Raw genomic sequence first — 25989 nt, 5'->3', positions numbered from 1 at the left:
GCTGTGTGCCGAACTTCGCCTGCTGGTACAGCTTCGTCCCGGCGTTTTAGTCAAGTCTAGCCCTGTTGTCCGTGACATATTTTGGTGTCGGCGCAGGGTATCGATCCCAGTATATGTCCCGCACTCCTCCGCATACCCAGGATTCAGGTCCTGTGCCAATCGACACTCCTGTTCACCGTGCTAGCCGGAGGAACCTAGGCCTACCACCTGAGCACGGGCCGTTGGAATTCACCACCGCAGCCGCCCCTCGACCTGTCATGCAAACTCCAACGTACTACACTCTACAGAGCCCACGACTGCCTAAGACTTTCCACGGCTGTGAGACGGAAGACGTCGAAGACTGGCTCACCCAGTTTGAACGGGTCGCCGCATTTAATCAGTGGGACGACGCCGCAAAGCTCAGGAACGTCTTCTTTAGCCTGGAAGATGGCGCTCGTACTTGGTACGAGAATCGTGAAGGCGTGCTAACATCGTGGCGCGAGTTCTGCCGCTGCATCCTGGACACCTACACCAGCCCGGATCGCCGAGAACGAGCGGAAAGGACCTTACGCTCTCGAATACAGATGCCGAACGAGACCATAACCATGTACGTGGAGGACATGACTAGGTTGTTCCGACGATCTGACCCGGCCATGCCCGAAGAGAAAAAGGTGCGCCATCTCATGCACGGCGTTAAGGAACAACTGTTCGCTGGGCTCGTGCGCAACCCGCCGAGCACAGTTGCCGAGTTTGTTTCGGAAGCAATCACGATGGAAAGGATGCTCCAGCAGCGGTCTGCGACCTACGACAGGCCGGTACTCGCCGCTTCGCTCACTGAGCCGCATTCGGCCTTCGGGGCTAGTCCGGATCTTCTTCGCGACATCATCCACTCCATTTTGCGTGAAGAGCTCCAGAAGCTTTTCGGTGCTCCCCAGCCGACGGTCAGCTCTGTCGCTAGTATTGTCCGAGAACTCCAGCAAGCACTTTGGCCTTCGGTACCAGCTGCTAACCCGCCATCCTTTTCCACCGAGTCCTGTCGGCCAACGTATGCGGACATCTTGCGACGTCCCCCGACTGATTCCACGCAATTACTGCCACCCGACCAAGGCTCACTTTATTCAGCCCACCCCGAGCCGTACATCGACAACCGCCGACCGCCCCAGCGAAAGGCAGACCTGTGGCGTGCCCCAAATCGGCAGCGCCTGTGCTTCCACTGCGGGGAACCTGGTCACCTGTATCGACAGTGCCCATATCGACAACTGGGACTGAAGGGTTTCCCCATCGACATGCGTAACCCTCCTTTAGGCCAACGACCCCGGGATATTGAGCACTACGTAGCCCAGCAGCGCATGGCGCCAACTTTTAGACGACAGTCACGATCTCCGTCTCCACGCCGACTATCCTCGCAGCCCAGCTCATCCGGGATGGCGCAGCGACGGTCGCCTAGTCCGAGCCGGGAAAACTAAAGACAGCGACCTCAGGGGGCGAGGCCGCTTCAAATCGACGCGACGAAGACCCCCCGACAACGCGACCTGTGAGTGACCGCGACTTGACGGCCCCGACGACAGTTCGTACACGGGAAGACAGACTCTCGCTGGATATACCCGTGCTCCTCGACGGCTATAAGGTTAGCGCATTGGTAGACACTGGTGCTGATTTTTCAATTTTAAGCGGGAAGCTAGCGGCGCTTCTAAAGAAAGTGATGACGCCATGGTCTGGCACGCAGATTCGAACCGCTGGCGGACGTGTCGTAACTCCGAGCGGTCAGTGCACGGCGAGAGTCCAAATTCGCAACTCCACGTTTGTTGTCAGCTGCCTTGTGATACCTGACTGCTCCCGCGACTGTATCCTTGGTGCCGAAACCCGGGAAACATATATATATATATATATATATATATATATATATATATATATATATATATATATATATATATATATATATATATATATATATGTATGTATAGCAAGGTCGCTACATGACTCGATGAGGCTGTGTGTCACATTGAGGCGGGGTAATTTCATGTGCCTAGACTCCCTCTTACCTGACAAAAACGAGGGGCTGCGCAAAATGACGTAATGTTCGCGTGTATATCTGAGGCTTATTAACAACAGCAGCTTAACATTGTGCGTTTATAATAATGAAACGCTGTTATAATGGAGTAGAATCCCGCTGTAGAAAACTACTGGAGCAACTATAAACGAATACAGCGGAATTATTGACTTTTTTCTGTTATTGGCAACCCTCCTACCAACCAGAGCAACCTACAGTTTTTCAGGGCTGTGGGAGTAGCATTTCTGCAAAGTTCAAACTAATACTAATAGCGCAGCTTTTCTACCGAATCTACTAAGGCTAGCCCAGCAAACAACCGAATCGAGTACCAATCGGATAATCGTAAGGATATCCGATTCGAATTCTATCGTGAAAGCGAAAACACCGAAGTGCTTCCCGCGGCTCTGCGGTACGACGTTGTACTTGTGGAAATATAACTTTAACCACCTAAGGAATCAATGGTCAATTCCGCGGTGAAGACGTAACGTAAAGTAGCTGTATTAATTCTATGACCACGCCATGTGACACACGAGCAAAGTAAAATAAACTTCTGTTCCCGCTCACACTTCAGCAGATGAGAGGTACGCGAGATGCGAAAAATGTTGTCTCATAGAGCACTGCGACAAAGTTACTTAAGCTTGAGTGGAGCCTGTCGCGTCATTATTCTTGGAGGCCATGAGCGTATACAGTATATTGCGCGAAACATTCAAACCTTTGTTGCTTTTCAACAGCCAGCGGCATGCGGCCTTATCACTGTGATTGTGGCGCACGGAACGAATTTGTGCTCTTTGTTTATTCATGCTCTGTATTGTGAAACGCGTCTTCATCGCTCTTTTTGTAGCGGAGATGCATCGAGGTTAGACTAGAATGATTACAAGCAAGCCCAAGTGTTTCTCTAATATTCCTGAATTTCTGGTATCTCTTGGCTGATTTATCTAGAAGTTTCTGCCGCGATTTTAAATTAAGCACTGCCAATTTCAACAGACTTTCGTAGACCTACGACCGCCAAGCAAACTTGCTGCTATCGCCGCCGCCGTTCCCTTATTTCTTTGCGGGCGCAAGTCAGCCTAATAAATAGCTCATTTAAGCGCAACTTCTCATTTGTCGCCAAAGGTATTTCAACACTATAGGAAATCCGGTAAGCCTTCATGATTTGGACTTCTGCAAGGGGAGACAACCGCTCTGTTAGTGTTTCACCTCGAGACCTGCCCACAGCCTACCGAGCCAGCGGGTTACTACCGGACTCCACCCGAACCTGGAAGGAGGATCCTGCAGGGACGATGGCTTAGTCCACAGTGCCAGTTCCGGTTGTGATTCAGTACCCCCGACAGCCCCTATTTTCAATGGCACCCCGAAAAAGATCCAGAGGACTGGCTCGATCAGTGCGGACGAGTTGCCGCATTTAACAATTGGGACGATGTACTAAAGATCGAGAACGTCTTTTTTGTACTGGATAGGGGCGCCCGCACTTGATATGAGAATCAAGAAGGAGCTCTTAGGCGTGTTGACAAGCGTTGCGAGAAAGGGAGAGCGAAAATGCTCCTCCAGACCAAGATCCAGCTCCAAAGCGAGTCCGCCCTAAATTATGTCGAAGAGATGAAATACCTCTTTCTCCGCGTTAACCCGAACATTGCAGGAGAAAATAAAGTCAATTTCTTGGCGCGAGGCGTAGAGTTCCTTTTTGCTTGCCTCGTTAGAAGCCCGCCCAGAACCGTGGCCTAACTTTACAGAGAAGCGTCCTCCACTGAACGGCCCCTCGACGCCCGTACTCGATAGTGCAACATCCCGTCACAACTCAGCGTAGCTACCCTAGAAGCGGCGACCACAACTAATGCCTTACCGGAACTTATACGCGAAGTAGTCCGAGAATAACTGCGTCGGCTGCTACCATCACGTTAACAGCCCAAAGTAGAGACATTACAGACATCGTCCGCGAGGAGGTACAGCAGACCCTTGATACAACTCCAGCCCAGGCGGCCATTAATGAGCAGCCACCAGCCGTGAGCTACGCCGACGCGCTACGTAGCTCGCCCCAACAACGTGAAACACTGAGCCCTCGCCGCTACTGCCCCGTTCCCTAAAGCAGCCGCTTAGACTTCGCCCTCCGAGCCTGCAAACGACACTCAAACCCCATGAAAAGGCGACGCCTGGAGGACTTCGAAAAACCGTCCGCTGTGCTTCTACTACGGTGAAGCCAGTCACATCCTGCTTCATTGCCCGTAGAGACGGATTGAATTCCATGGTTTCACCATCGACGCCCCGCGACCCCGTCCTGGAGAACGACCATAGGAAATCTATGCCTTCCTGTGCAGGGGAGAGTCAACAAAACGCCGGTACCGCTCCCCATCTCCGTTCAGCGCTCGTTTTGCGTCGCCGGGAAGCAACTATGATGGCACTGCGAAAGGAAGGGCCCCAGCCTTCGTAGGGGAAGCTGAAGATAGCAATCTTTGGAGGCGAGGTTTCTCAACGGCGAAAAGACGAAGATTCTCCGCCACCGACGACGATAGACGACGACCAAGCCATTACACCTCCGCTTCACACGACAACATCGACGACCAACCGACCAGAGTTCAATCCGACACCGTCGCCCAACGCAGTGAAGACGGCGTGCCCCGGCCACTACTACAGTGCACGACAGAGCCGAGATCGGACACCAACGCCCACGCGCAATGCGAGGACGCGAACAAGCGACCCTGAAGTTGTTGTCGACGATCGCACCGTCACTACCCTGGTAGACACCGGAGCTGACTATTTAGTCATCAGTTGACTGTTTGGCTCCCAGCTCAAGAAAGTAACGACTTTTTGGGATGGCCCGCTGATTCGCAGAGCTTGTGGTAACCTCAATACTCTATCGGGGCTGTAGCGATCGCGGAGAACCGCGCATCCCTCCGAAGCACCGCGCGCCGCGGAGGATGAAGGGGACAAAAGTATTCCTTCTGTTCCGAGGTTGAGTAACCCAAACGGGTTTCTCGATAGCGCCGCGTTTCCCTCTTCCCTCGCCGGGCGCAGGAGCGCACCGCTAGGCGTCGCAGACGCGACGCTCATTGGCCGAGAAAGGACAAAGGGCAAGATGCGCCGAGATCGGCGGGAACCGGCTACCGCCGAGGAGAGACGACAGCGAGCCGCGACTGCGGAAGGACGCAAGGTAAATACCTCCCCGCTATACTTCTTTGTTGTCGCCATCTTGCCCTTCGAAGTGTCAGGCCCCATCCAAAAGGATAGGGTCTCCAGCAAGACCTTCACCAGCGTTCTTTTGGGAAGACCCAATAAACATCTGGTTCCGGGCAAAGTCCTGTTCTGTGTTGTGTCGTATTTTGCATTACTACTTTGCGGCCGTGAGAACGGCTGCACGTGGTGTGTGATCGCGGGAGCTCTGTGTTTGCGGCCTAGACCTCAGAAGAGGCTCGACGGCTTAATAAGAACCCCCACAACTGGCGCCCCAACGTGGTTCTCTCGTGCAGAAGCACTTGAGCTACTCGCTCCCGCCGGACACAATGCCAGACCAGCAGAGTAATCTGCCTGATCTGATGTGGCTCGCAGAGCTCAGCCCCGAGTACAGGGAAAGCCCGGCCCACGGCTCGCTCGCCGCCAACGCGACTCTACAGACGGGACAATTCGCCGCTGCAGGAGCAGCCAGCGAAACACGACGCCCGCAGGCAGATTCCGGCAGACGCCGCGAAATGCCACCCTCAAGAGTTGGCGCGCCTCTGCACTACGCGCGAACGGATTGGGGAGAAGCGCCAGGCACGCCATGTCCGCCCTCGCAGCTACCAAACGGCAGCACAGGGGCCGCGCCAACCCCGCCGACGATCTCGCCACTCGTCGCGGCACCCGAGAGTGAGGCAGCGGCAAACGCCGAAAACCTCGCAGGAGTCCTCGCCAACGCGTTCCAGCAAGCGCTGCAGTCCTTGCAACCCAGCCCGCGGATCGGAACACCGATCCCAACTTACAGCGGCTACGGCGATCAAATGAGCGCCAACAGCTTTCTCCTGGCGTTAGACCAGTACGGCCAAGTCAACGGCTGCAGTGAGACCCACATGCTGCGAAGGGTGATACCAGTGGCACTGGTTGACCAAGCCGCTCGGTGGCACCGTTTGGTAAGTCACACAGCGAGCACTATGGCTGAATTCCGCAGTATGTTTAGGGAGGAATTCCTTCCTCACGACTACCAGCAGCGAATGCGGCGAGAATTGGAACTCCGAACCCAAGCTCCCGACGAGTCGCTCGTCGAATATGTCAGGGCGATGCAGGAGCTTTACGATTACGCCGATCCCAACGCTTCGAACACGGAGCAAGTGGAACGAGTAATCCGACAGAGCCACCCCACCTTTGCTCTTTACCTGCGGGGAAGTCGCTGCAGGAACCTGAATGAGCTTGCCGTGGAAGCGCGTCGGGTGCAAGCCGAAATTTCAGCTGCCCGTGCGTACCGGCCCCCGCCACCCCCATCGGATTGTCTGGAGCCCAGCTGCGCCTGGAATGGCAGTGCGCGTTCATGGAGTGAAAACGCTCGAACGTCACGTGTTTCAGGTGAGGGTGCTTTCCCGGAAATCTCGGATCGCGCTCTTGATCCCTACTCAAACGGGCCGAGGATCATCGAAGCTGTGCGAGAGGAAACGTGGTCAACCTCACGCCGACCGCCCGACAGAGATTACCAAACACGGTCAAATGATCGAGCGCTGGTGACGCGTGCGGACGGGCAGCGTAACATGGCGGTGGCACCGGCTCAACAAGCTCTCACGGACGGCCGTACGCGAGAGCAGCCTCGTCTGCCTAGAGCCCGGAATCCCGGGCCATGCTTCTCTTGTGGCCAAGTTGGTCACTTGGCTCGTGCCTGCCCTGCGAGTCAGGGAAACGAGGTAGGCCGCCGGTAGCAGCGCCGGCGGCCGAAGCTGATCCGAGCGACGGAGCTGCAATAGTGGCACCCTCACTTCTCAGGATCGGAACACCGACCACTACCAGGGCTCCGTTCATAGACCTTGCGATAGCAGGGACTACGTTCCGAGCACTGCTTGACACTGGTGCTAGCACTTCTCTAATCGGAGACGAAGTCGTTTCCCGCCTTCGACAGAGAGGCATTCGGGTGCGAAAACGCAGCCTGCCCCTCCAGTTGGCGAGCGGAGAAGTATGCTCCGGCGGTGATGTGCGCCTCGTCGCGCGTTGGAATCAGCGCACCCGGCGACAGCGTTTCATTCATCTGCCTGGACTCACGGTACCAGTTATTCTCGGCCGAGATTTCTTGTCCCGTACGGGAATCGTGGTTGATATCGGCAATGGTGGCTATCGGGAAAGCCCGTTCGCGCCACTCAAGCCGTTCGTCACAGCACCGACCACGACGGCCGAAAGGACAGCTTCCGAGGTGGAAAGGAGGAATACCTCCCGAGGAAGCGGCGCTCCCCCTCAGCCGCTGAATACAGCAGCTGCAGCCCGTCCCCATGCCTTGCGCGCGGGCGCGGAAGAGCGTTTACAGGGTCTGCTGGCAAACGCCGATAACCTGACAGACCACGAGCGCGGCCGCGTCTTTTCGTTGTTAGGAAACTTCGAAGAGATGTTCACGGACCGCCCCGGCTGTACCAAGCTTGTACAGCACCGCATCGAGACAGGAGACGCGCAGCCTTGGAAATCCAACCCGAGACCGGTCAGCCCCGCCAAAAGGCAGGCGATTGACGCGGCGCTGCAAGAACTGATCGATGCGGGCATTGTTCGCCGCTCATCAAGCCCCTGGGGATTCCCAGTGGTGCTGGTCCCCAAAAAGGACGGTAGCTCACGGCTGTGCGTGGACTACAGGCGACTGAATGCGGTCACACAAAAGGATGCATACCCCTTCCCGAGCGTGGACGACATTGTTTCGAACCTCGGCGGAGCGCGGTATTTTTCTACTCTGGACGCTAGCAAAGGCTATCTCCAAGTAGAGATGCGACCAGGCGACGAGTGTAAAACGGCGTTCACCTGCCACAGGGGTCTCTACGAATTCGTTAGGATGCCCTTCGGTCTGTCCGGAAGTCCGAGCACCTTTCAGCGGCTGATCGACCGTGTACTGGGCGACGCCAAATGGCATCACGCTCTCGCCTACCTGGACGACATCGTCATCTACTCCCGCACATTCGAGGAACACCTCGAACACCTCCGAGACGTTCTGGGAAAACTCAGAACAGCAGGTCTCACGCTGAACCCCGCTAAAGCACAGCTGTGCAGGGCTGAAGTCAGTTTGCTCGGCTACCGCGTTCAGCGAGGAAAAGTAGCCCCGGACCCTGACAAACTGCGCGCTATCCTGGAATTCCCGGTGCCGAACGATGTAAAGGCCGTGCGCCGTTTTCTCGGCATGGTGGGCTACTATCGCCAATTCATTCCCAACTGCATCCGCCTGCAAACCCCTCTAACAAAATTGTTAAGGAAGGCAGCCCCGTGGGAATGGGGAGAGGAACAGCAGGCGAGTTTTCGTCAGCTCTCGCAAGCCATCGCCGATACTGCGTCACTGAAACTCCCCGACCTAAATAGGCCCTTTTTGATCCAGACAGATGCCTGCGATTTCGGAGTGGGCGCAGTGCTTCTCCAAAAGGAGGACGAGAAACTGCGCCCCGTGGCGTTCGCCAGCCGCGCGCTGACGCCGGCGGAGCGCAACTACTCAGTGACGGAGAAGGAATGCCTCGCTATCATCTTCGCGCTCCGAAAATTCGAGATGTACGTGGAAGGTACAAGGTTCACGGTCGAAACCGATCACATGGCCTTGACATGGCTGACCCGCTTACGCGAGCCGAGCGGGAGGCTCGCGCGCTGGGCACTGACGCTACAGCGCTTCGATTTCGAGGTGCGCTACCGGAAAGGTGCCACAAACGTGGTTGCGGACGCGCTGTCGCGCGCGCCGGTGAATGACCCGTCCCCAGCCGCGGGAGAGGAGGCGCGGCAACTTCCCCGCTCGTCGGGAAAGGAGGGCCGAAAGGAGAAATTCCTGCCTCCGGAGCACGCGCATCTCGTGACAGCGAAAACGCCGATCGAGATTGCATTCAGCAGGGAAGAGCTTATCAAAGCTCAACAGGAAGACTCGTATTGTCGTGAGATGGTCGCCAGTCTGCGTGAAGAGACGGACCAATCGACACCGCTGGTCGAAGAGCGCCCAGAATCCGCGGAGAACGCGGTAGGCGCGAGCTCTAGTGCAGCTGGTATTGCTGCGAGTGAGCTGGAGAGCTTCCTGTTGGACGCTGATGGAGCTTTGCTGAAATACGTGCCTGGCAAAGAAGACTCAAACGAGTGCTTTAAAGCCGTCATCCCCGGCCAACTGAGGCATGCTGCTTTGCAGCACTACCACGACGCAGACGGTCACGGAAGCGCACCAAAGACATGGAAGAAACTATGTCGGCTCGCTACCTGGCCAGGAATGAAGGCTGATGTATGTAAGTACGTACGGACCTGCCACGTCTGCCAAGAAAGGAAGCCGCGAGGTGGAAAACCGCCTGGCCTGCTCCAACCGATCGTGAGCACAAAGCCATGGGAAACTGTGGCGTGCGATCTGATCGGACCGCTGCCGCGCAGCAAAAGAGGGCACAAATTTGTGTTAGTGGTGACATGTCACTTCAGCGGAATCGCTGAACTCTATCCGCTGCGAAACGCCACAACGAAGGAAATCCTGACGAAGCTCTCAGGATTGTTCTGTCGCTACGGGTTTCCGGAGAGGCTGATCACTGACAACGCCTCGTATTTCACGGCGAAAGTTTTTCGTGATACGTGTGCCGCCATGGGCGTACGGCAGCAGCGAACGACGTGTTATCATCCGCAGTCAAATGTGACCGAACGCCGCAATCGCGATGTGAAGCCACTACTCGGGGCATACGCCCGGACGCACAACGACTGGGATGAGCACCTCGACGCGATCACCTTTGCACTGCGAACAAGCGAGAATCGCTCCACAGGTTTCACGCCTGCCTTCCTGATGTTCGGGAGGGAACTAAATACGCCAACTGACACCATTTTGACCAAAAGGAAGGATGCTTCGTCAGGCGAAACGGCAATAGCCGACTACGCGCGGCGCATGCGTGATCGCTTGCAAAAAGCAGTGAGCGAGGCCAGCCAAAATCGCGCTAAAGCAAGGGCTAGCCAGAAGGCTGCCTATGATCGCGCGCATCGGAACGTGGAATTTCAAGTGGGAGACTTCGTTCTAAAGCGTAGCCATGTGCAGAGCGATGCGAGCACGGGGTTCGCAGCTGGCCTTGCGCCTAAATGGATTGGGCCGTTCATAGTTGCTGAGAAGCTCTCGCAGTTGAACTACAGGCTGAAAGATCCGAACACGGGTCGACTCGGCAAGCCGATCCACGTCGGGGAGCTAAAACAGTACTTCCAACGGGAAGTGGCTGGCAGGGCGGCAGCGCCGATTTCGCGAAGACGCGGGAAAAGGTCAGTGCCCCCACCTACCCCCAAAGCTCGCCCATACAATACCCGCTCTAGGCGAAAGCGACCTTGACGGGGTGAGTGGCCTGACAACAACACCTCGACCGCTCAGACGAGTGGTCAAGGAAGCAACCGGTTGTGAGGAAGCGAGCTGGCTACGGGAGGGTCGTATCTAGCAGTATTGTCAGTATGTCCCCTCGTGCCAAACAAAGGGGGGGAAGGAAAGGAAAAGCGGGCGGTGGCGAAGACGCTACCAAGCTGTCCCCCCTCTCCACTCGCTGCCGTAGGGACCTGGCCAAATGGCAGGCAACTATTGGCTAGGAGCGCCAAAGGAAAACTAGTCGGAAATCCGAAAGGGGTCTCCCAGAAGGCGCTGCGAAGACAGGCGTCGTCTCCCAGCGAACTCGCTGACGCAGTCGACATCACAAGCATCGGATAGTCAGCAGCAACAAAGCCTTGGGTGCCAGCGACGGTCGCAGCTCTAGCCGCCACAAGAGAAGCGCGCACTCCCTCGAGACCGGCCGTGCCACAACCCAAGTCGCCGCCGCCCAGCCGTCAGGAAGCAGCGCCCGGCGACGGTTCTGGACGGCTGTAGGAGCAGCAGCTGCCGGCTGCAGTGCTGCCTCTCGAGCGCCGGATCGCCATGGAGGGACACTTCTCGAGATAAGCGCTTCGGATATCGCCGCCGTGTTTCCGGCAAGTGGCGTGTGTGCGTGCGTGCGCGCGTGTGGGTGTGACCGCGGTCGTCGCAGCTGTGTGACAGCATTTCCATGCGGTCGGCGTACCGACGAGCGGTGCCATGGGATCATCGCGAGCTTCGAGGCAAGGGACTTAATTCGTGCTTCACGGCAGACAGAGTAGCTGTGGAGCAGCGAACGGAAAGATTACGGCGCAACCAACCCTCCAGGCACTGGACGTCGCGAAACCGCCGTGGCGGCGCTTACACCTGCGCAGTGAAGAACTGTACGGAAGACCGGACTACCCGACCATCCCTTCCCAACTAGCCACCCGGACAGCGGCGTTGGAGCGTTGGATGCAAAACAACAAGGCGGCAAGGAAGTCGTTGCCGGCCTACCGTCGCCTGATTTCAGGTGACGTTCGGTCTTTAGGGAGGAGGAGTGTAGCGATCGCGGAGAACCGCGCATCCCTCCGAAGCACCGCGCGCCGCGGAGGATGAAGGGGACAAAAGTATTCCTTCTGTTCCGAGGTTGAGTAACCCAAACGGGTTTCTCGATAGCGCCGCGTTTCCCTCTTCCCTCGCCGGGCGCAGGAGCGCACCGCTAGGCGTCGCAGACGCGACGCTCATTGGCCGAGAAAGGACAAAGGGCAAGATGCGCCGAGATCGGCGGGAACCGGCTACCGCCGAGGAGAGACGACAGCGAGCCGCGACTACGGAAGGACGCAAGGTAAATACCTCCCCGCTATACTTCTTTGTTGTCGCCATCTTGCCCTTCGAAGTGTCAGGCCCCATCCAAAAGGATAGGGTCTCCAGCAAGACCTTCACCAGCGTTCTTTTGGGAAGACCCAATAAACATCTGGTTCCGGGCAAAGTCCTGTTCTGTGTTGTGTCGTATTTTGCATTACTACTTTGCGGCCGTGAGAACGGCTGCACGTGGTGTGTGATCGCGGGAGCTCTGTGTTTGCGGCCTAGACCTCAGAAGAGGCTCGACGGCTTAATAAGAACCCCCACAGGGCGATACACAGCAAGAGTAACTGTTAATGGACGCTGTTACTCTACGAGCTTCGTGGTCCTGTAGTATGTTCGCGAGACATGATTTTTGGGCACGGACTTTCTCAATGAACATCGGGCGAACATCGACCTTCGCTCAAAGCTCATCAAGCTTTCTACGGATAAATCCATACTTTCTGCGGCAAGTTCGGCTCGTCACGTTGCTCTAAGACGTCCTTGACGAAATATTGAGCATACCGCCCCGATCAAGCGTCGTCGTCTCCGTGGGTACTGGCGACATCGAAACCACTGAAGAAGTCGTCCAAGGAAACATCCAGTTGCCTTTGAAAAGTGGACTGAAGATCACAAGAGGTGTCGTCATTTTCCGACATGTATAAGCTCAGGTGCTGGTCTTGGACTTCACCGAAGAATACCGTCCTCCGAACAAAAGCATTGTGATCGCTTTCCTTGACGATCTAGCGGACACCCGAGATGTCTTCGTCCTACCCAGCCAATCCGCTAACGATGCAGCGAACCGTGCCAAGCAGGCCGCGTTCGACATCAACCCAGCACTACCCTGGGACAGACAATACCGGATTCGCACTCTTTTTGAGAGCTTCAGCGAGTGTTTTTCATTAGCGTCGACGGTTCGACAGACACCGTTGGCAATTAGCACCGCATTATCAGGAACGAGCCCGCTAGACCGCTTCGTCGAAGCCCCTACCATGTATCGTCCCGAAGACGCTATGCCATACGCGATAAAGTAGAGCAAATGCTTCGCGAAGACATCATCCAGCCATTGAAGAGATCCTGGACGGCATGAGTCTTTCTGATGAAGAAGACAGCACACTTTGCTTCTGCAGATTACCGCCGCTTGAACAACGTAACGAAGAAGGATGTCTACCCGCTCCCCAGCATCGATGACTCAGTAGACCGGCTTTGCAACGCTAAGTGCTTTTTGTCCGTGGACCTGAAGATCGGGTACTGGCGAATTGAGGGTGACGAAAAAGACCGCGTGAAGGTCGCGTTCATCACACCAGACGGCCTCTTCGAGTTCAAGAGATACTGCCATTCGGCCTCTGCTCCGCACCAGCGGCGTTCGAGTGAGTATTGAATACCGTACTGGCTGGTTTCAAATGGCAAACTTGTCTGGTATACTTAGACGACGTTGTTGTTTTCTCTTCGAACTTTGAATACCACCCGAGAAGGCTTCGAATAGTGCTTGACGCAATCAAGTTGTCAGGTTTAACGTTGAAAGCAGAGAAATGTCCCTTGTCTACGAGGAGCTGCTGTTCTTAGGCCATATTGTAAGCAAAGAATGAGTTAACCCAAACCTGCATAAAACAATTTCGATGGCACAGTTTCCACAGCCTGCCGCCAAAAAGGCAGTGACAGATTCATTGGTCTATGCGCTTAGTATACTGACCTTTGTCAAGAACTTTTCGCGCGTCGCCGAACCGTTCACGCAACTTCCCATCTAAAAGGCTGGCGTATCTTTTAGATGGGAAGCACTGCAAGCAGAAGCCTTCAAAGAATTTAAGCGCCGCCTACAGCCACCTCCTGTCCTAGGTCAATTTGATGACAACGCTGAGACTGATATTCACACTGACACAAACAGTGTGGGCCTAGGCGCCGTTATCGTTGAGAAGAGTGTCGGACAAGAAGAGAACGTTACCATGTAAGCTAGCAGGTTCATCTCAAACACCAAATCCAATTATTCAACGACGGAGAAGCAGTGCCTTGCGATCATCTGAGCCAGTTCGAAGTTCCGCCCGTAACTATACGTTCGACCATTCAATTTGGTAAACGACCACCACGCGCTGTGCTGGCTGGCCAATTTGACAGACTGCTCCGGCCATCTTGCCCGATAGAGCCTACGTCTTCAAGAATATGACATTTATGTAGTGTACAAGTCAGGCTGCAAGCAGTTAGATGAAGACTGCTTATCCCGAGCCCCCGTCGAGGCTCCCCCAAGAGAAGACGACGACGACGCCGTCTTGGGACCGGTAAGCGCCAGCAGTTTCGTACAACAGCATCGCTCAGATCCTGGAGTGAAAGACGTCGCCGATTACCTGGAAGGCAAGACGCTTCCCATTCGGCAGTGTTCAGGCGTCGTTTGTCGTCATTCGCTTTAAGCAATGACATCTTTATGAAGAAGAACTTCGCGCCCAACAGGACAGCGCAGCTTTTAGTTATGCCTAAAAGCCTCCGGCAGGAAATTCTGCAGGCGTTGCACGATGAGCACACAGCAGGGCATCTCAGGTTTTCGCGCACATTGCAGCGAATCCAGAAGAAGTGCTACTGACCGTGGTTGCCTGCTGATGTTGCCCATTTAGTAAAAACATGCCGTGAGTGTCAGCGACATGAGACACTCCAATCAGACCTACTGGGCTACTCAACCCTATATACCACACCGAATAGGTCATTGCAGCAAATTGGCATGGATCTCCTTGGCTCCTTTCCGACTTCATCTGCGGGTAATAAGTGGATCATCGTGGCCATTGACTACCTTACCCGCTACGTCGAAGCGAAAGCCCTGTCTAATGACACCGCGGCAAAAGTCATCAAGTTCTTCGTCGAAAGCATTCTCCAACGACACGCAATCCCCGAAGTGCTCATCACGGACAAGAGATCATCATTTACGACGGAGCTGAAGCAAGCCATATTGACCTACAGTCATACAGACCACCAGCGTATAATAGCGTACCATCCCCAGACCAACGGCCTTAAGGAACGCCTCAACAAAACGATCGCAGACCTGATTGCCATGTACGTCGACGCCGAACTCAAGACTTGGGACGTTATCCTGCCGTACGTGACCTTCGCCTATAACACGGCCGTCCAGGAGACGACCAGAGCGACCCCGTTCAATCTTGTATACGGCAGGGAGCCCACAACGACACTGGACGCAATGCTGCTGCACGTAACCGACAAAGAAAACCTGAACGTCGCCGCCTACCTTCGGCGTGCAGAGGAAGCCCGACGACTGGCCCAGATGGGAATTAAAGACCAGCAACGCACCGACGCCCGACGCTACAGTTTACGACGACGCTATGCCGAAGCAGAGTGCAACCCAGGAGACCAAGTGTTGGTTTGGACGGCGATACGCCGTCGCGACCTGAGAGAAAAGCCCTTGCGGCAGTACTTCCGTCCATACAACTTTCCTTCGACGCATCGGACAACTTGACTACGGAATCATCACCGACGGACGGCACGACCACATCCCAGCGGCGCAGGGTGCGCCTAGAAATCGTGCATGTTGTGCGTCTGAAGCTTATTACGCACGCTAAAAACCCGAGTTGTTTCATTTTTTTTTATGTTATCATTCTTCTCTCTGTTTATTTCGGAAGCATCGAAGCGATGCCTTTTAAGCGCGGAGTAATGCCTCCAGTCATTTAAAACTTTATTTTTTGCTTGTCAACAGCCACCGGCATGCGACCTTGTCGCTTTGATTGTGGCGCACGGACCGATTTTGTGCTCCATTTTTGTTCATGCTTGATATCGTGAAACGCTCCTTTATCGCTCTTTTTTGTAGCCCGAGATTAGGCTGGAATGATCGCAGGCAATCGCAAGTGTTTTCGTACCTTTCCGGAATTTCCCAGTATCTCTTGGCTGGTTTATCTACACTTTTCTGCGGAGACTTTCAATTGAGTGCTGCTGATTGCAACGGGCATCCGTAGATCGACGACCACCGAGCAGGCTTGCTCGCGGGGGAAGTCAGCCCAATAAAGAGTTCACTTAAACGCAACTCGTCTCCTCTTTTCTCACCAACGGCATTGTAACCCCTACTTGACAATATCAGCGCTGCCGCACGAAAGCAGTGTGCCGCAGTACTGAACCTTCCTAACAGAATAGACTGAATGCAACAACATGCTGCACAGTGTTGGAGTGGACGCCGTACTATACGTCTGCTCTTGATACTATCTGTTGGAAAACTATTGAGATATGTGAAGAAATTGGCGAATAGCTTCGAATATTTAGAAAATGTACTGTTTGATTCGATGGGCTAATATAATGAGTAGGTATCAGATTCAAAATTCCAAAATAACAAATATTGGCCCGTCCATTTTCTTGTGCTAGCGATGAGTAGTATTACGTTAAAGGGCCCTCTGTTTAGTCTCGCAACACCCAGGTAGGAGCAAGCCTGAAAGATCCAGTTATTTTGCTATAACTGTATCGAGTTTATAACATTTCAAAGGTAAGGCGTAATACGGATAACGAGTTTCGGTGAACCCAATGTGCAAGAAAAAAAAAAAGCACGGATAGGGATAGTACCAATAATAGGGGAGTATCCGTCATGTGCGCGTTAACAAGGTTCATCCTTACAACAAGTTAACAAGTTTCATGGCCTCGCCACTCTGGCTCAGAGGTTAGCGTTCTCGACTTGTCAGCCCGAGGACGCAGCATCAATCTTAGCAGCGGCAGCCACCGCATTCAGCAGGAAGTGAAATAAAGACGCCAGAAGTGTTTGGTTTGGGTTGGTTTGGTTTGGTACTATATATAAGGTTTAACATCCCAAAAGGACCTATACTATAACTTGTGCCGTAGTGGAGGGCTCCGAAAATTTCGACCACCTGGGGTTCTTCAACGCACACGGACATCGCAGAGCACATGGGCGCCTTGCTTTTCTCCTCCGTCGAAAAGCGACCGGCGCGGCCGGGATTAGATCCCGCATCCTCGCGCACAAACCGCCAGTGTGATTTGCAGCGTCTGTGCACGTTGCAGATTCCCAAGTGGTGGAAATTATTCCGGAGCTCTCCACTGCGGCCTGCTCCGCTTTCGAACGTCAAACCTTATGTACTGCATACCACAGCTCCACACCTCACTTTGTGATAAAAAAGGCTACGCACTTCCAAGAATATTTTAAAACTTTGCCTATGCATTCCACGAGTTGCCTGTTGCTTGAGTAATCTCTAAGACTCTGACCTTGTTTATCCCGACATGTTATCAAAAAAACGCTTGCACGTCAGAAGTACAAAATAAACCGTTTACGTCAGGAAGAAAGGCGAGTACAAGGTTCAAGCAAGCAAGAAAGCTCATGCTAATCGCCCTTTGCACTCCTTGACAAGTACTCAAATCCCCTACCCGATACTGCAAGGCAAGGAGTGCTGACGTAGAGCCCACCCAAAGTGGATTATTTGTGTTGCAATGATTTCGCTCGTACTATGGTCGTTGATTTTCTAAGTATTCTGCACCTAACACAAGCTTGCGTATTATTATTATTATTTTTTTTTTGCGCACACTGCGTCCTTACTAATTAACTACGCGTTTTTTTTTTTTTTCTCGCAATTGCGCACTGTACCTTTTCTTGCGTCCCCTTGTGCTCTCTTCTGCGTACTTTCAGTTATTTTCAGGTATGGAGCAGAATAATGTCCACCATTTTTTTACATTTCAAAACATTTATTTCGTTTTCTTTTACAATGAGCAACGTGACCGCGAATTTAACCACGACCCATAGTTGGTAGTCAAAATGACGCGCTGCGAACATACGAGCTGTTTGCGAAGTGACTATAAAGCGGATTCTATATTGCTGAGAAAACCTGGAAAAATAATCAAAAAGACGTTTCCCGCAATTTTGTAAAGAACACGTCATAAGCAAAGGTAGTGTTTCGTTTTTTAAGGATGCAGAACCTTCTAGACCGGCTATAACATCTTATAATGATATTTTAGCTTCCTGCCTCGAGATAGACTAATCAATCATTGCATTCGGCGCATGGTGGCTTTAGTTATATCTTTTTGACATAAAACTGAACACACCACGCTAAATAGAGGCCTTTTAGCAGAAAATTGAAAAGGAACTGAAGGGTTCGTTCGAATACAATAACACAATAACGAAAGGAGCAAACACTTGCTTTCCTTGACCTCAGCCGACTGTTGACTTCTTGCATATATATTTATATATATATATATATATATATATATATATATATATATATATATATATACTTGTGTGATAAATGCAAAGTGCGTCATTCTCATTCTGTGATAATATAGGGGGTAGGCGTTTTGGCCGGAGCCAGGCCTTTCTCAAGAGTCATGACAAAAGCCGTGCTCCGGACGGATTGTTGACTGCAAACAACATTAAAATTGAGGAATCAGTATGAGGTACTTTTCAACTTGTATATAACCGTTTAGAACCCAAGTACGTATATTTCGGTAGGCTATATACCGGGTGTCCAAGCTAAACTGAACAAAAAAAAAAAATACAATATTTGAGGGGAGCTTTCTTTGTCACAAATAATGTAATGGGGGTTTCAGACGGTACTCAACAACTTACTGTCTAAAATAAATGTTTAATAATTTTAGTAAAGTTCACCTTGTTAACTAATTAATTCATTGCAAAACCAAAAATTGCATGTGGTGCGCAATACGGCTGACAGATGTATGGTTTCCCCTGGGCTAGCTCAACTATTTTAGTTTTAACCCTTGACTCAAGTTAACTGGGACGCCCTGTAATGAAGGACGCTCAACTTGTGTATATATATATATATATATATATATATGTATATATATATATATATATATATATATATATATATATATATATATATATATATATATATATATATATATATATATATATATATATATATACACAACTTCTTGGTTCTATATATATTCTGAGATTGTGGCAGAGTGTCTTAGTGAGTCAGAACCTTTACCCCACGGTATTACATCTTCGCTTAGTCTTAAAACATTGTTTATATAAATTCTCAAATGAAAATTCATTATACTGTCACAGACTTCGAGTATGTTTTGGTGCGGAAGGTTTCGGCAACGCAGTCTGTGCGGTGATGCAGGATGGCATTTGAAGTGAATGTTTGCATAAAACATACAGAACATAGGAAGGAATGAAACGCAGACTAGGGCATACTAAATACTGTACTAAGGCAAAGCGGAACTTACCAAATGAAGTAAAAAGCGCGGGCACAGAGTTACCCGCACAGTTTTCCTTTGAAATGTTTCGTTGCCAGCTCGAGGGTATGGTCGGCAGTACCACTTCTGTCGCAAATCTATGCTCGGATGCTTTCGATAGCTGTCACAATTCAAGTACCCTGCCTACACCATCAGCCTAAAATATCAACATGACTGACAGTTGCACATGACAAAGTAGACGGATATTTAACGCGCCTCTGCATTCAAATATGCATGCTGATTTGATTCCGCCTATGAATTTTGTTATGTGGTAATATACTCACCGTTGTAGCGAGGTGCATTTTCTTGGCTCCGTTCGCATTGAAGTGGCCTTCTGTGACTCGCCGCTACTAGCATTGCCGGCAACACCGCAAGGCCGCAATGAGAAAGGCTGCACTAGCCTCTCCCATAGACGTCAAAAAAACCGCAACAAACGCAACTTGTTTATCTCCATGCATCCGCCGCCGCTGCCGCTTCTGCCAGGGTTGCCGCCTCTAGCACCGCCTGCACACGTTTACAGCACGAATAGTCAGGTCCAACTGCGCACGTTTGCGGCACGTTTACAGCACGAATAGTCAGGTCCAACTGCGCACGTTTGCGGCACGTTTACACCACCTGGCATTCGCTCGCAGTATTTGGGGGCACGCAGGGTAAGTAAGCAGCAAACGTCGGTTAGTCGACCGGACGCTCTCCTCCGTCTCGTTTTTTGCACTCGATGGGACGTGACGTCACCATTCCCCTTGTGCTAACAGTTGCGAAACTTCACGCGGGGTCAAGGTATCAGAAAGGGTGAAGTGGCGGCGGCAAGTTCGTGCCTTTACAGAATGTCGCGACGCCACGTTCAGTAGCTTAACTGTGTTCAAGACGCAAACTTGAAGATTGCTGTTAAACGCATCCCCGTCTGGAAACAAAATCCCTCGCTCAGATAATCTATAAAAGCTGCACAAATTTAACAGCCTAATGAAAAAATTAAGAGGTAAGAGAAAAGATGAAATTACTCGACTAGATCTCTTCTTCCCAAACTTTCAGGTGGCGCTGCTATCGGTAAGGCGCCGAAGCTTGGTCATTCGAGAGGTTGCTTTTTGAAACGGAGTTTCCCAACTTGTCCTATTTAGCAGATCCGCCTCTGTGTGTAGTTATCTAAAGCACTTGGAAAATCGTTAGCTGCCCCGCACGTACGCTGGTCCTAACAGGCTACTTCAATGTACAATACTGCTACTATTCGAACCGGAGCTGCGGCGTTTTCCAACTTTTGGCTAATATCCGGTATATGCTGCGGGCGTCGTCTGATCGGCACTGCGCTGTCGGAAAGCGAAGGGCGAGAGGAAATCAGGAATGAGGTCGGGCACACAAAGCATGCGGCTGGATGCGAGCGTCGTCTGCTATGCTGTCGTCCTTAATGCACACCGACCCCTCCGCTGCGGCTTGTAAGGTTGTAAGCTTGGTTTGGTTAGGCGGCTACCGCGTTTCAGCGTTCATCCTCTCGTCGGCCTACCACGTGTTGGTGGCCCTGGCTTGTCGCATATGTTGTTTTCCGAGCACAACGCTCCACGTCAGCTGCGTTTGCGTGAACTTGCTTTCGTTTTGAACATAAACTGCACATGTAACACGTTCAACCGCTAGTCACGCATAGCTCCCGCAGACCACAGGTCATTTCACCGCGATCACGCGACCGTACCGTGCACGCAAACCGTGCTTTGTGCATGCTGCCCGACGTTGATGCTGCCTGCTGCCACCGGGTGGAACGCATCATCGCAGGATACAGCGAAAAGCTTCGAAATGTCACTCGGACGCTCAGAAGGGACCAAAGTTAAAAGAGTTGTTGCCGTAGCAGTTGTAATATGATGGACCACTACCGTGAATGAAAGGCTCACAAAAGGAGTAGGAGGGGAGGTTTGGAGAAAACATCGTACCGCTGTTATGGGCGGGCTTTTTCATAGCGCACGCGTGGTGTTTGGTTGTTGTTGCTCGGAATGACTGGAACTGTTCTCTAAGACTTATTTCAAGGCAAGACAGAGCACTGTATCCGGCCACCAAATGAAATAACGCTGGCGCTCCACTGCCCGGTTGTGTCTCAGCGACAGATAAAAAGCACGGGTTGCTTCGCACTAGGCAGAACAGTCTAACAGACGATACTCGCTTCAGCGATAGGTTTTGTGAGGTTTTCATCTGCAAAACAGACCGATATGTTGTTCCGTATTTTCTTTACAAACAAATGCCTCGCTTGCGTCTGACGTTGGCGGCGCCGCGCTGTCTCCAAACCCTTTCGCTATCTTCGTTCGACCTCTCTAGCCATCTTTTCTTTGTTTTCGTCTTCAATCTCTCCACTGCCGTTGCGCGGGCCAGACACTCTTCCCTTTCTCTACCCTCCACAGCGGGCGTCTGCCTGTCTGGCAGCTTGCCGGCCGGCTCCTTCTCCCGTCTGACCTCGCGCGGCATGGGTGGCCATGCATTCTTGCGCGCGCTAATTCCACTCGAGGCGGAGCTCCCTTTGACATGTGATCGCGCACACGGCGCGCTGAATTTGAACGATGCTGTCAGGTGCACACTCAAGAGCAGCCTCTTCCGTTATGAGCGAGTTTCTAGAGTTGAGGGGTCCGGGGACCTATGTCTCGTAGTCTCCATTGATTACTGCCATTACAGCCGCCCCTTCTAGGCCGCATGCCGCATCAGTACGCAATTTGAGTAGAGTCTACCCCTCGTAGTCTTTTTCTTATAACTTTAACTCTATGTCCCCTGCGCTCCTAGTTGTGAGTCAGGTGCTATTCTTCGGAATTGGAGCGACCTTCAGTCTTTTTGCGCTCTTAAATAAAGTATTTCTCGCTCTCTCTCTCTCTCTTTCTCTCAGTCTTTTTCGAACCTCAAGGTCTATTTCTGATGCCATGTATGACAGCTCCCTCTGGTTTTACCTTATTCTGGCCAGGATCTTTCTTCCTGCCCTCGTGGAACTCAGTTTCCAGAGTTGCGCCTCCCTCACCGCTGTAGCGATTTCACGCCACGTATTATGTACCCCCGCGTTCAACAGCTTCCAGTAAATGAGGCTGCTAAAAGCCTCGCCCGAGATATCTACACCCGGGCGGCCGTGGAATCACCCTTACCCGGGTCGAAGGATCCGCTCATAACGTACACTGAAATCCCGGCTGCACACAGGAGTGAAAGATTAGACCTCCCACCTCCAGATGGGTTTCTCACACCTAACGAGTGCAGAGACTGGAGAAAATTACAAACAAACCGATTCTTTCCATCTTATCTATACAGGGAGGGAGAGGAACCTCCAAAGTTCTGCACCAAATGCGGGATAATAGCCAATCAGGACCATCTCATTTGGGAATGCCCTGATTCTCCCGGTCATATTGAGGGAACCAGAGAGACGGATGGATGGGAAAACGTTTATTATCATCGGCTTTAAGAGGTGAGTGTTCCGTTTGATTTTTAGCCGCGCCAGATGGTCGCAAAGAAACCTGGGATGCCCTCCTCCGGAGCCGGGCCCTGGAGCAACAAGCTCGAGTAATCCGTCTGGCACGGGCACGGGACATTGCGGGGCTCCCTCTCCCTTGAAGCCCCCTAGGGTCTTCCTGAGGGAGCGGAGGGGCCTCTACAACGACGGCAATAAAGTTATATCGAACTTGAAGGATCACGAGGCCTGCTTTGTTGGCTTTGTATAAACATTACGCCAATTATCTTCGGTTCACTGTTCTGCTATGACTTTAAAGCAATTGCATTGTTAGTCAGGCCCTGACGAGCGTTCTGCTCGTTCCAATGTGTATTCCAACGCGAAAATGCCCGCCCGGCTCTTTGTCGTCGCATAATTCTCTAAAATGATAAGCTTTTATAGGATTTTTTTTTTTTTTTCATTGTGCCCTGACAGAGGCCAACAGACCTAGTTGGTGCTGAAATGAGCTGGAATAACCGGAGCGCAGCGTTAATAATTTCAAACTATATTTATTTTGATTTTGTTTTAGTCACTGCCAGCTTTGTAGAGCTTTGTCGTCATGGCCGACTCGATAACGTGTTCCTGATGACTTAAACTGAGACACCTATGACGTGAGAAGTTTTCTTGACCAATTCCAGCCCATTTCTCGTCTTCCCAACTATCGTAGTGTGATCGTACGATCATCGCTGTCTTCTTCTCTAAACATTTGCACCACACTCCCTCTCTGACAGCGGGACCAAATAATCAGTCGTCTCGTTTTCTCTATTTTGCTTTAAAGGCTTCTATGTCCTTCGCGAAGGAAAGAAGAAATGGAAAAGAACAAGAAATTTCCAAATAAGCACAATTCCAGTTTTTATTTTCAGGCATCTCTGCTGAATAGGCGTCAAAACATGTGCGGATCCAGGTTACTAAAAGCAACAATGGTTTTAAAAATAAATGAGACCTTTTTGACAAGGTCAACACTACATATACAGCTAGGCTATATACGGCTTAATAGCGAAGAGGCTTGACGATACCTGGGATCGGGTATGTACACAACGCAATGTATATTACAATTATCTATACAAATCTAACAAACATAAACAAATGTGAGAAAATCTGTTTTTCTGCGTGTGACTAGTTGGAGAAAATGAACTTGGATGCGTAAAGCTGTCACTGGCTGTGTTTTTCGGTAAGCAGAATATATAAGTTCTAAAGCTCACCTAGAACTGCGGCGAAACTTAGACAAACACGTAGAGAGAAACAAAACACAGGCACACACTATCAACTGTAATACAAAACGGAACACGAGCTTCCTCTTTCACACTCAGCCACAACTTCCTCCTCTACTCCCAAGTACATCACATTCGCACACCTCTTCCCTCCCAAGCGTATATGTATATCCAACAATAAATGTTAGCAACCCTCACATCCGAGGTAGCGTGGCGAGGACGTCTGGACAATAATTGTTTGTGAACAACGCACTAGCGTTGTATGGAACGTTTGTTTTAGTTCTGATTCAGAACTGACTGTGATCACCCGTTGAAAAGGGTTTGGGCCATATCATCATCATCATCATCATCATCATCATCGTGCCATATCTGCTTGGGAAGGAAGTGGTGTGCGAGTGTCATGTACTTGGGAGTAGAGGAGGAAGTTGTGGTTGAGTGTGAAAGAGGAAGTTCGGGTTCCGTTTTGTAACTCGGTAGTGTGCGCCCACGTGTGCGCCTGTGTTGTGTTTCTATCTACGTGTTTGTATACGTTGCGCCCCAGTTCTGGGTATTATGCACCAACTCTCCCCGCAAGCCTTTATTCTAAAGCTCACTTTGCACCTTCTGAAATTTGGCAATACGGGTTCCATATTATGCTACTATAGTCTCATTTTGGTTGAACGCTCTAATATGCATGAAACTTAGCATTCGGTGTTGTATATTTCAGTCCCTGTTTTAAGAAGCTGAGTTTTCAATGAGCTGAACCGCATATCTAATGGGTTTGCTCAAGCCAATATAAGTTTTCAGGTATTGTGAGGAGTAAGCATTTTAGTTCACTGATTTTAGGTCGGAATGTTGTCATTATTATATAAAAAAAGGAAGATCTATTGCAATATTCACTGCGACAAATTTACACATATTCAATGGGTTTGTTCCGATGCAGAGCGATATCTAACCACAGAGCACGTTCCCGTTCTGTACGGCCACGCCGGAGTGGCACAGTGGTTACGGCGCCCGACCTCTGTTCCCAAGGACGCGGGATCGAATCCCGGGCTCGGCGGCCGCTTTTCGATGGAGGCGAAAAGCAAGGCGCCCGTGTGCTGTGCGATGTCAGTGCACGTTAAAGAACCCCAGGTGGTCGAAATTTCCGGAGTCCTCCACTACGGCGTCTCTCATAGCCTGAGTCGCTTTGGGACGTTAAACCTCACAAACCAAACCAAACCGTCCTGCACGAGGAGCGGCGATGCTGACGAAAAGATCAGAATGGGAACGTTGGTTTGTTATGGCATTGACACTGTCCGTATTATGAACAATAAGCTGGTAGCCAGAATGCTTATTATCGACCTTAATCTACTTTTGCGGACCAAGCCGACCGCAGGAGGCAGACGGTCTATAAATAGAGTCGCAATTTTTTTGTGTCCATCGACCAGTAGCCGTTGCCGTCCACTTCGCTCATCCACAAACGTGTCGCGTGGTGATCCTGACCTAGTGGCTGCTAACAGCGATATATATATTGCTCGGTTTTCCTTTAGTGCTTGTTTCGAAAATAACTTCTCTGCGATTCACGCTGCGATGTCAATGCCCATTGAACAACCCCAGGGGATCGAAATATCCGGAGCCCTTCACTACGGTGTCTCTTGTAGCCTGATTGCTTTAACACTTTGAACCCCATAAACCAACCAGCTTCTATGCATTCGCAAAATTAATGGTTGCACACACCTATCACTTAGTAGCGTTTGCCGCGGTCGTACAGTATTTCGCCAAGGAATGCCCCGATTACAAAGACTGCACATTTGCCGTATTGTTCACATAGTTTCGGCTACAGAAAGATGCTGTTTGTTTGCTTGGTATGCATGGAACTCAGCGACGGCTAGGCCAATTTCACTGTGAATACCACTCCATTTTAAGCTGTTTTCTACCCAAGAATGTTCAACGGCCATTCACTTTTTTTACAACTGCCTTTTTTTTTTTTTTTTTGTCCGCAAGCGACGCCAGCTGCTACTGAAAGTCCTATTAGCACCTCTCTGTCGACAGTGAGATATGTTTAAAACAAACTAATCTCGTCCACTGCATATGTCAAACCTGTATACGTTCAACGACTAGTTTCATTCTCTAAAACACGTGAATTCACCTGTACAATAAGTCTACGTCACACAGACGAAGCCGAAATCGAGGAAAATATAAATATCAGGTAAGTGTTTACCGCCAGCGAGTGTCGACGCAGGAGCCTATGGAGTGCAGCACGTCTCTATTTTCGCCTATTTGACACACGGATAAGGAAGGGAGAGGCGCAGCTATCCAGACTGTTTTTTTTTTTTTTTTCATCGGCGTCAAGTTGTCAGTCGCCAGCCGTTTTGAGTGACCGTGCGCAGAC

General features: G+C 51.3%; 2 protein-coding genes across 3 annotated transcripts in view; one reads left to right on the top strand and one right to left on the bottom strand.

The window, feature by feature from the left end:
* LOC146196786 (uncharacterized) overlaps positions 1-25989 on the top strand; it is a 168731-nt gene that overhangs the window by 109449 nt on the left and 33293 nt on the right. The window contains exons 1-2 of one of the 2 annotated variants that reach the window (XM_084598526.1): positions 19548-19642; positions 22251-22404. In XM_084598526.1, coding sequence (XP_084454652.1) covers positions 22367-22404 — 38 coding nt within the window. In that variant the 5' untranslated portion in view covers positions 19548-19642; positions 22251-22366. Of the gene's footprint in view, positions 1-19547; positions 19643-22250; positions 22405-25989 lie in introns of those variants that run through there. The other variant, XM_084598527.1, reaches the window with a different exon arrangement.
* Positions 1-25989, bottom strand: part of LOC146196787 (uncharacterized) — a 41799-nt gene that overhangs the window by 13242 nt on the left and 2568 nt on the right. The gene's annotated exons all lie outside the window — the stretch shown is intronic.

The sequence above is a fragment of the Amblyomma maculatum genome, chromosome 3 (genome assembly GCF_055883805.1).
Source record: "Amblyomma maculatum isolate TAMU_Amacu chromosome 3, ASM5588380v1, whole genome shotgun sequence".
NCBI classification, from domain to species: Eukaryota; Metazoa; Arthropoda; class Arachnida; order Ixodida; family Ixodidae; genus Amblyomma; species Amblyomma maculatum.
This window is presented reverse-complemented; position numbering and strand designations above follow the sequence as displayed.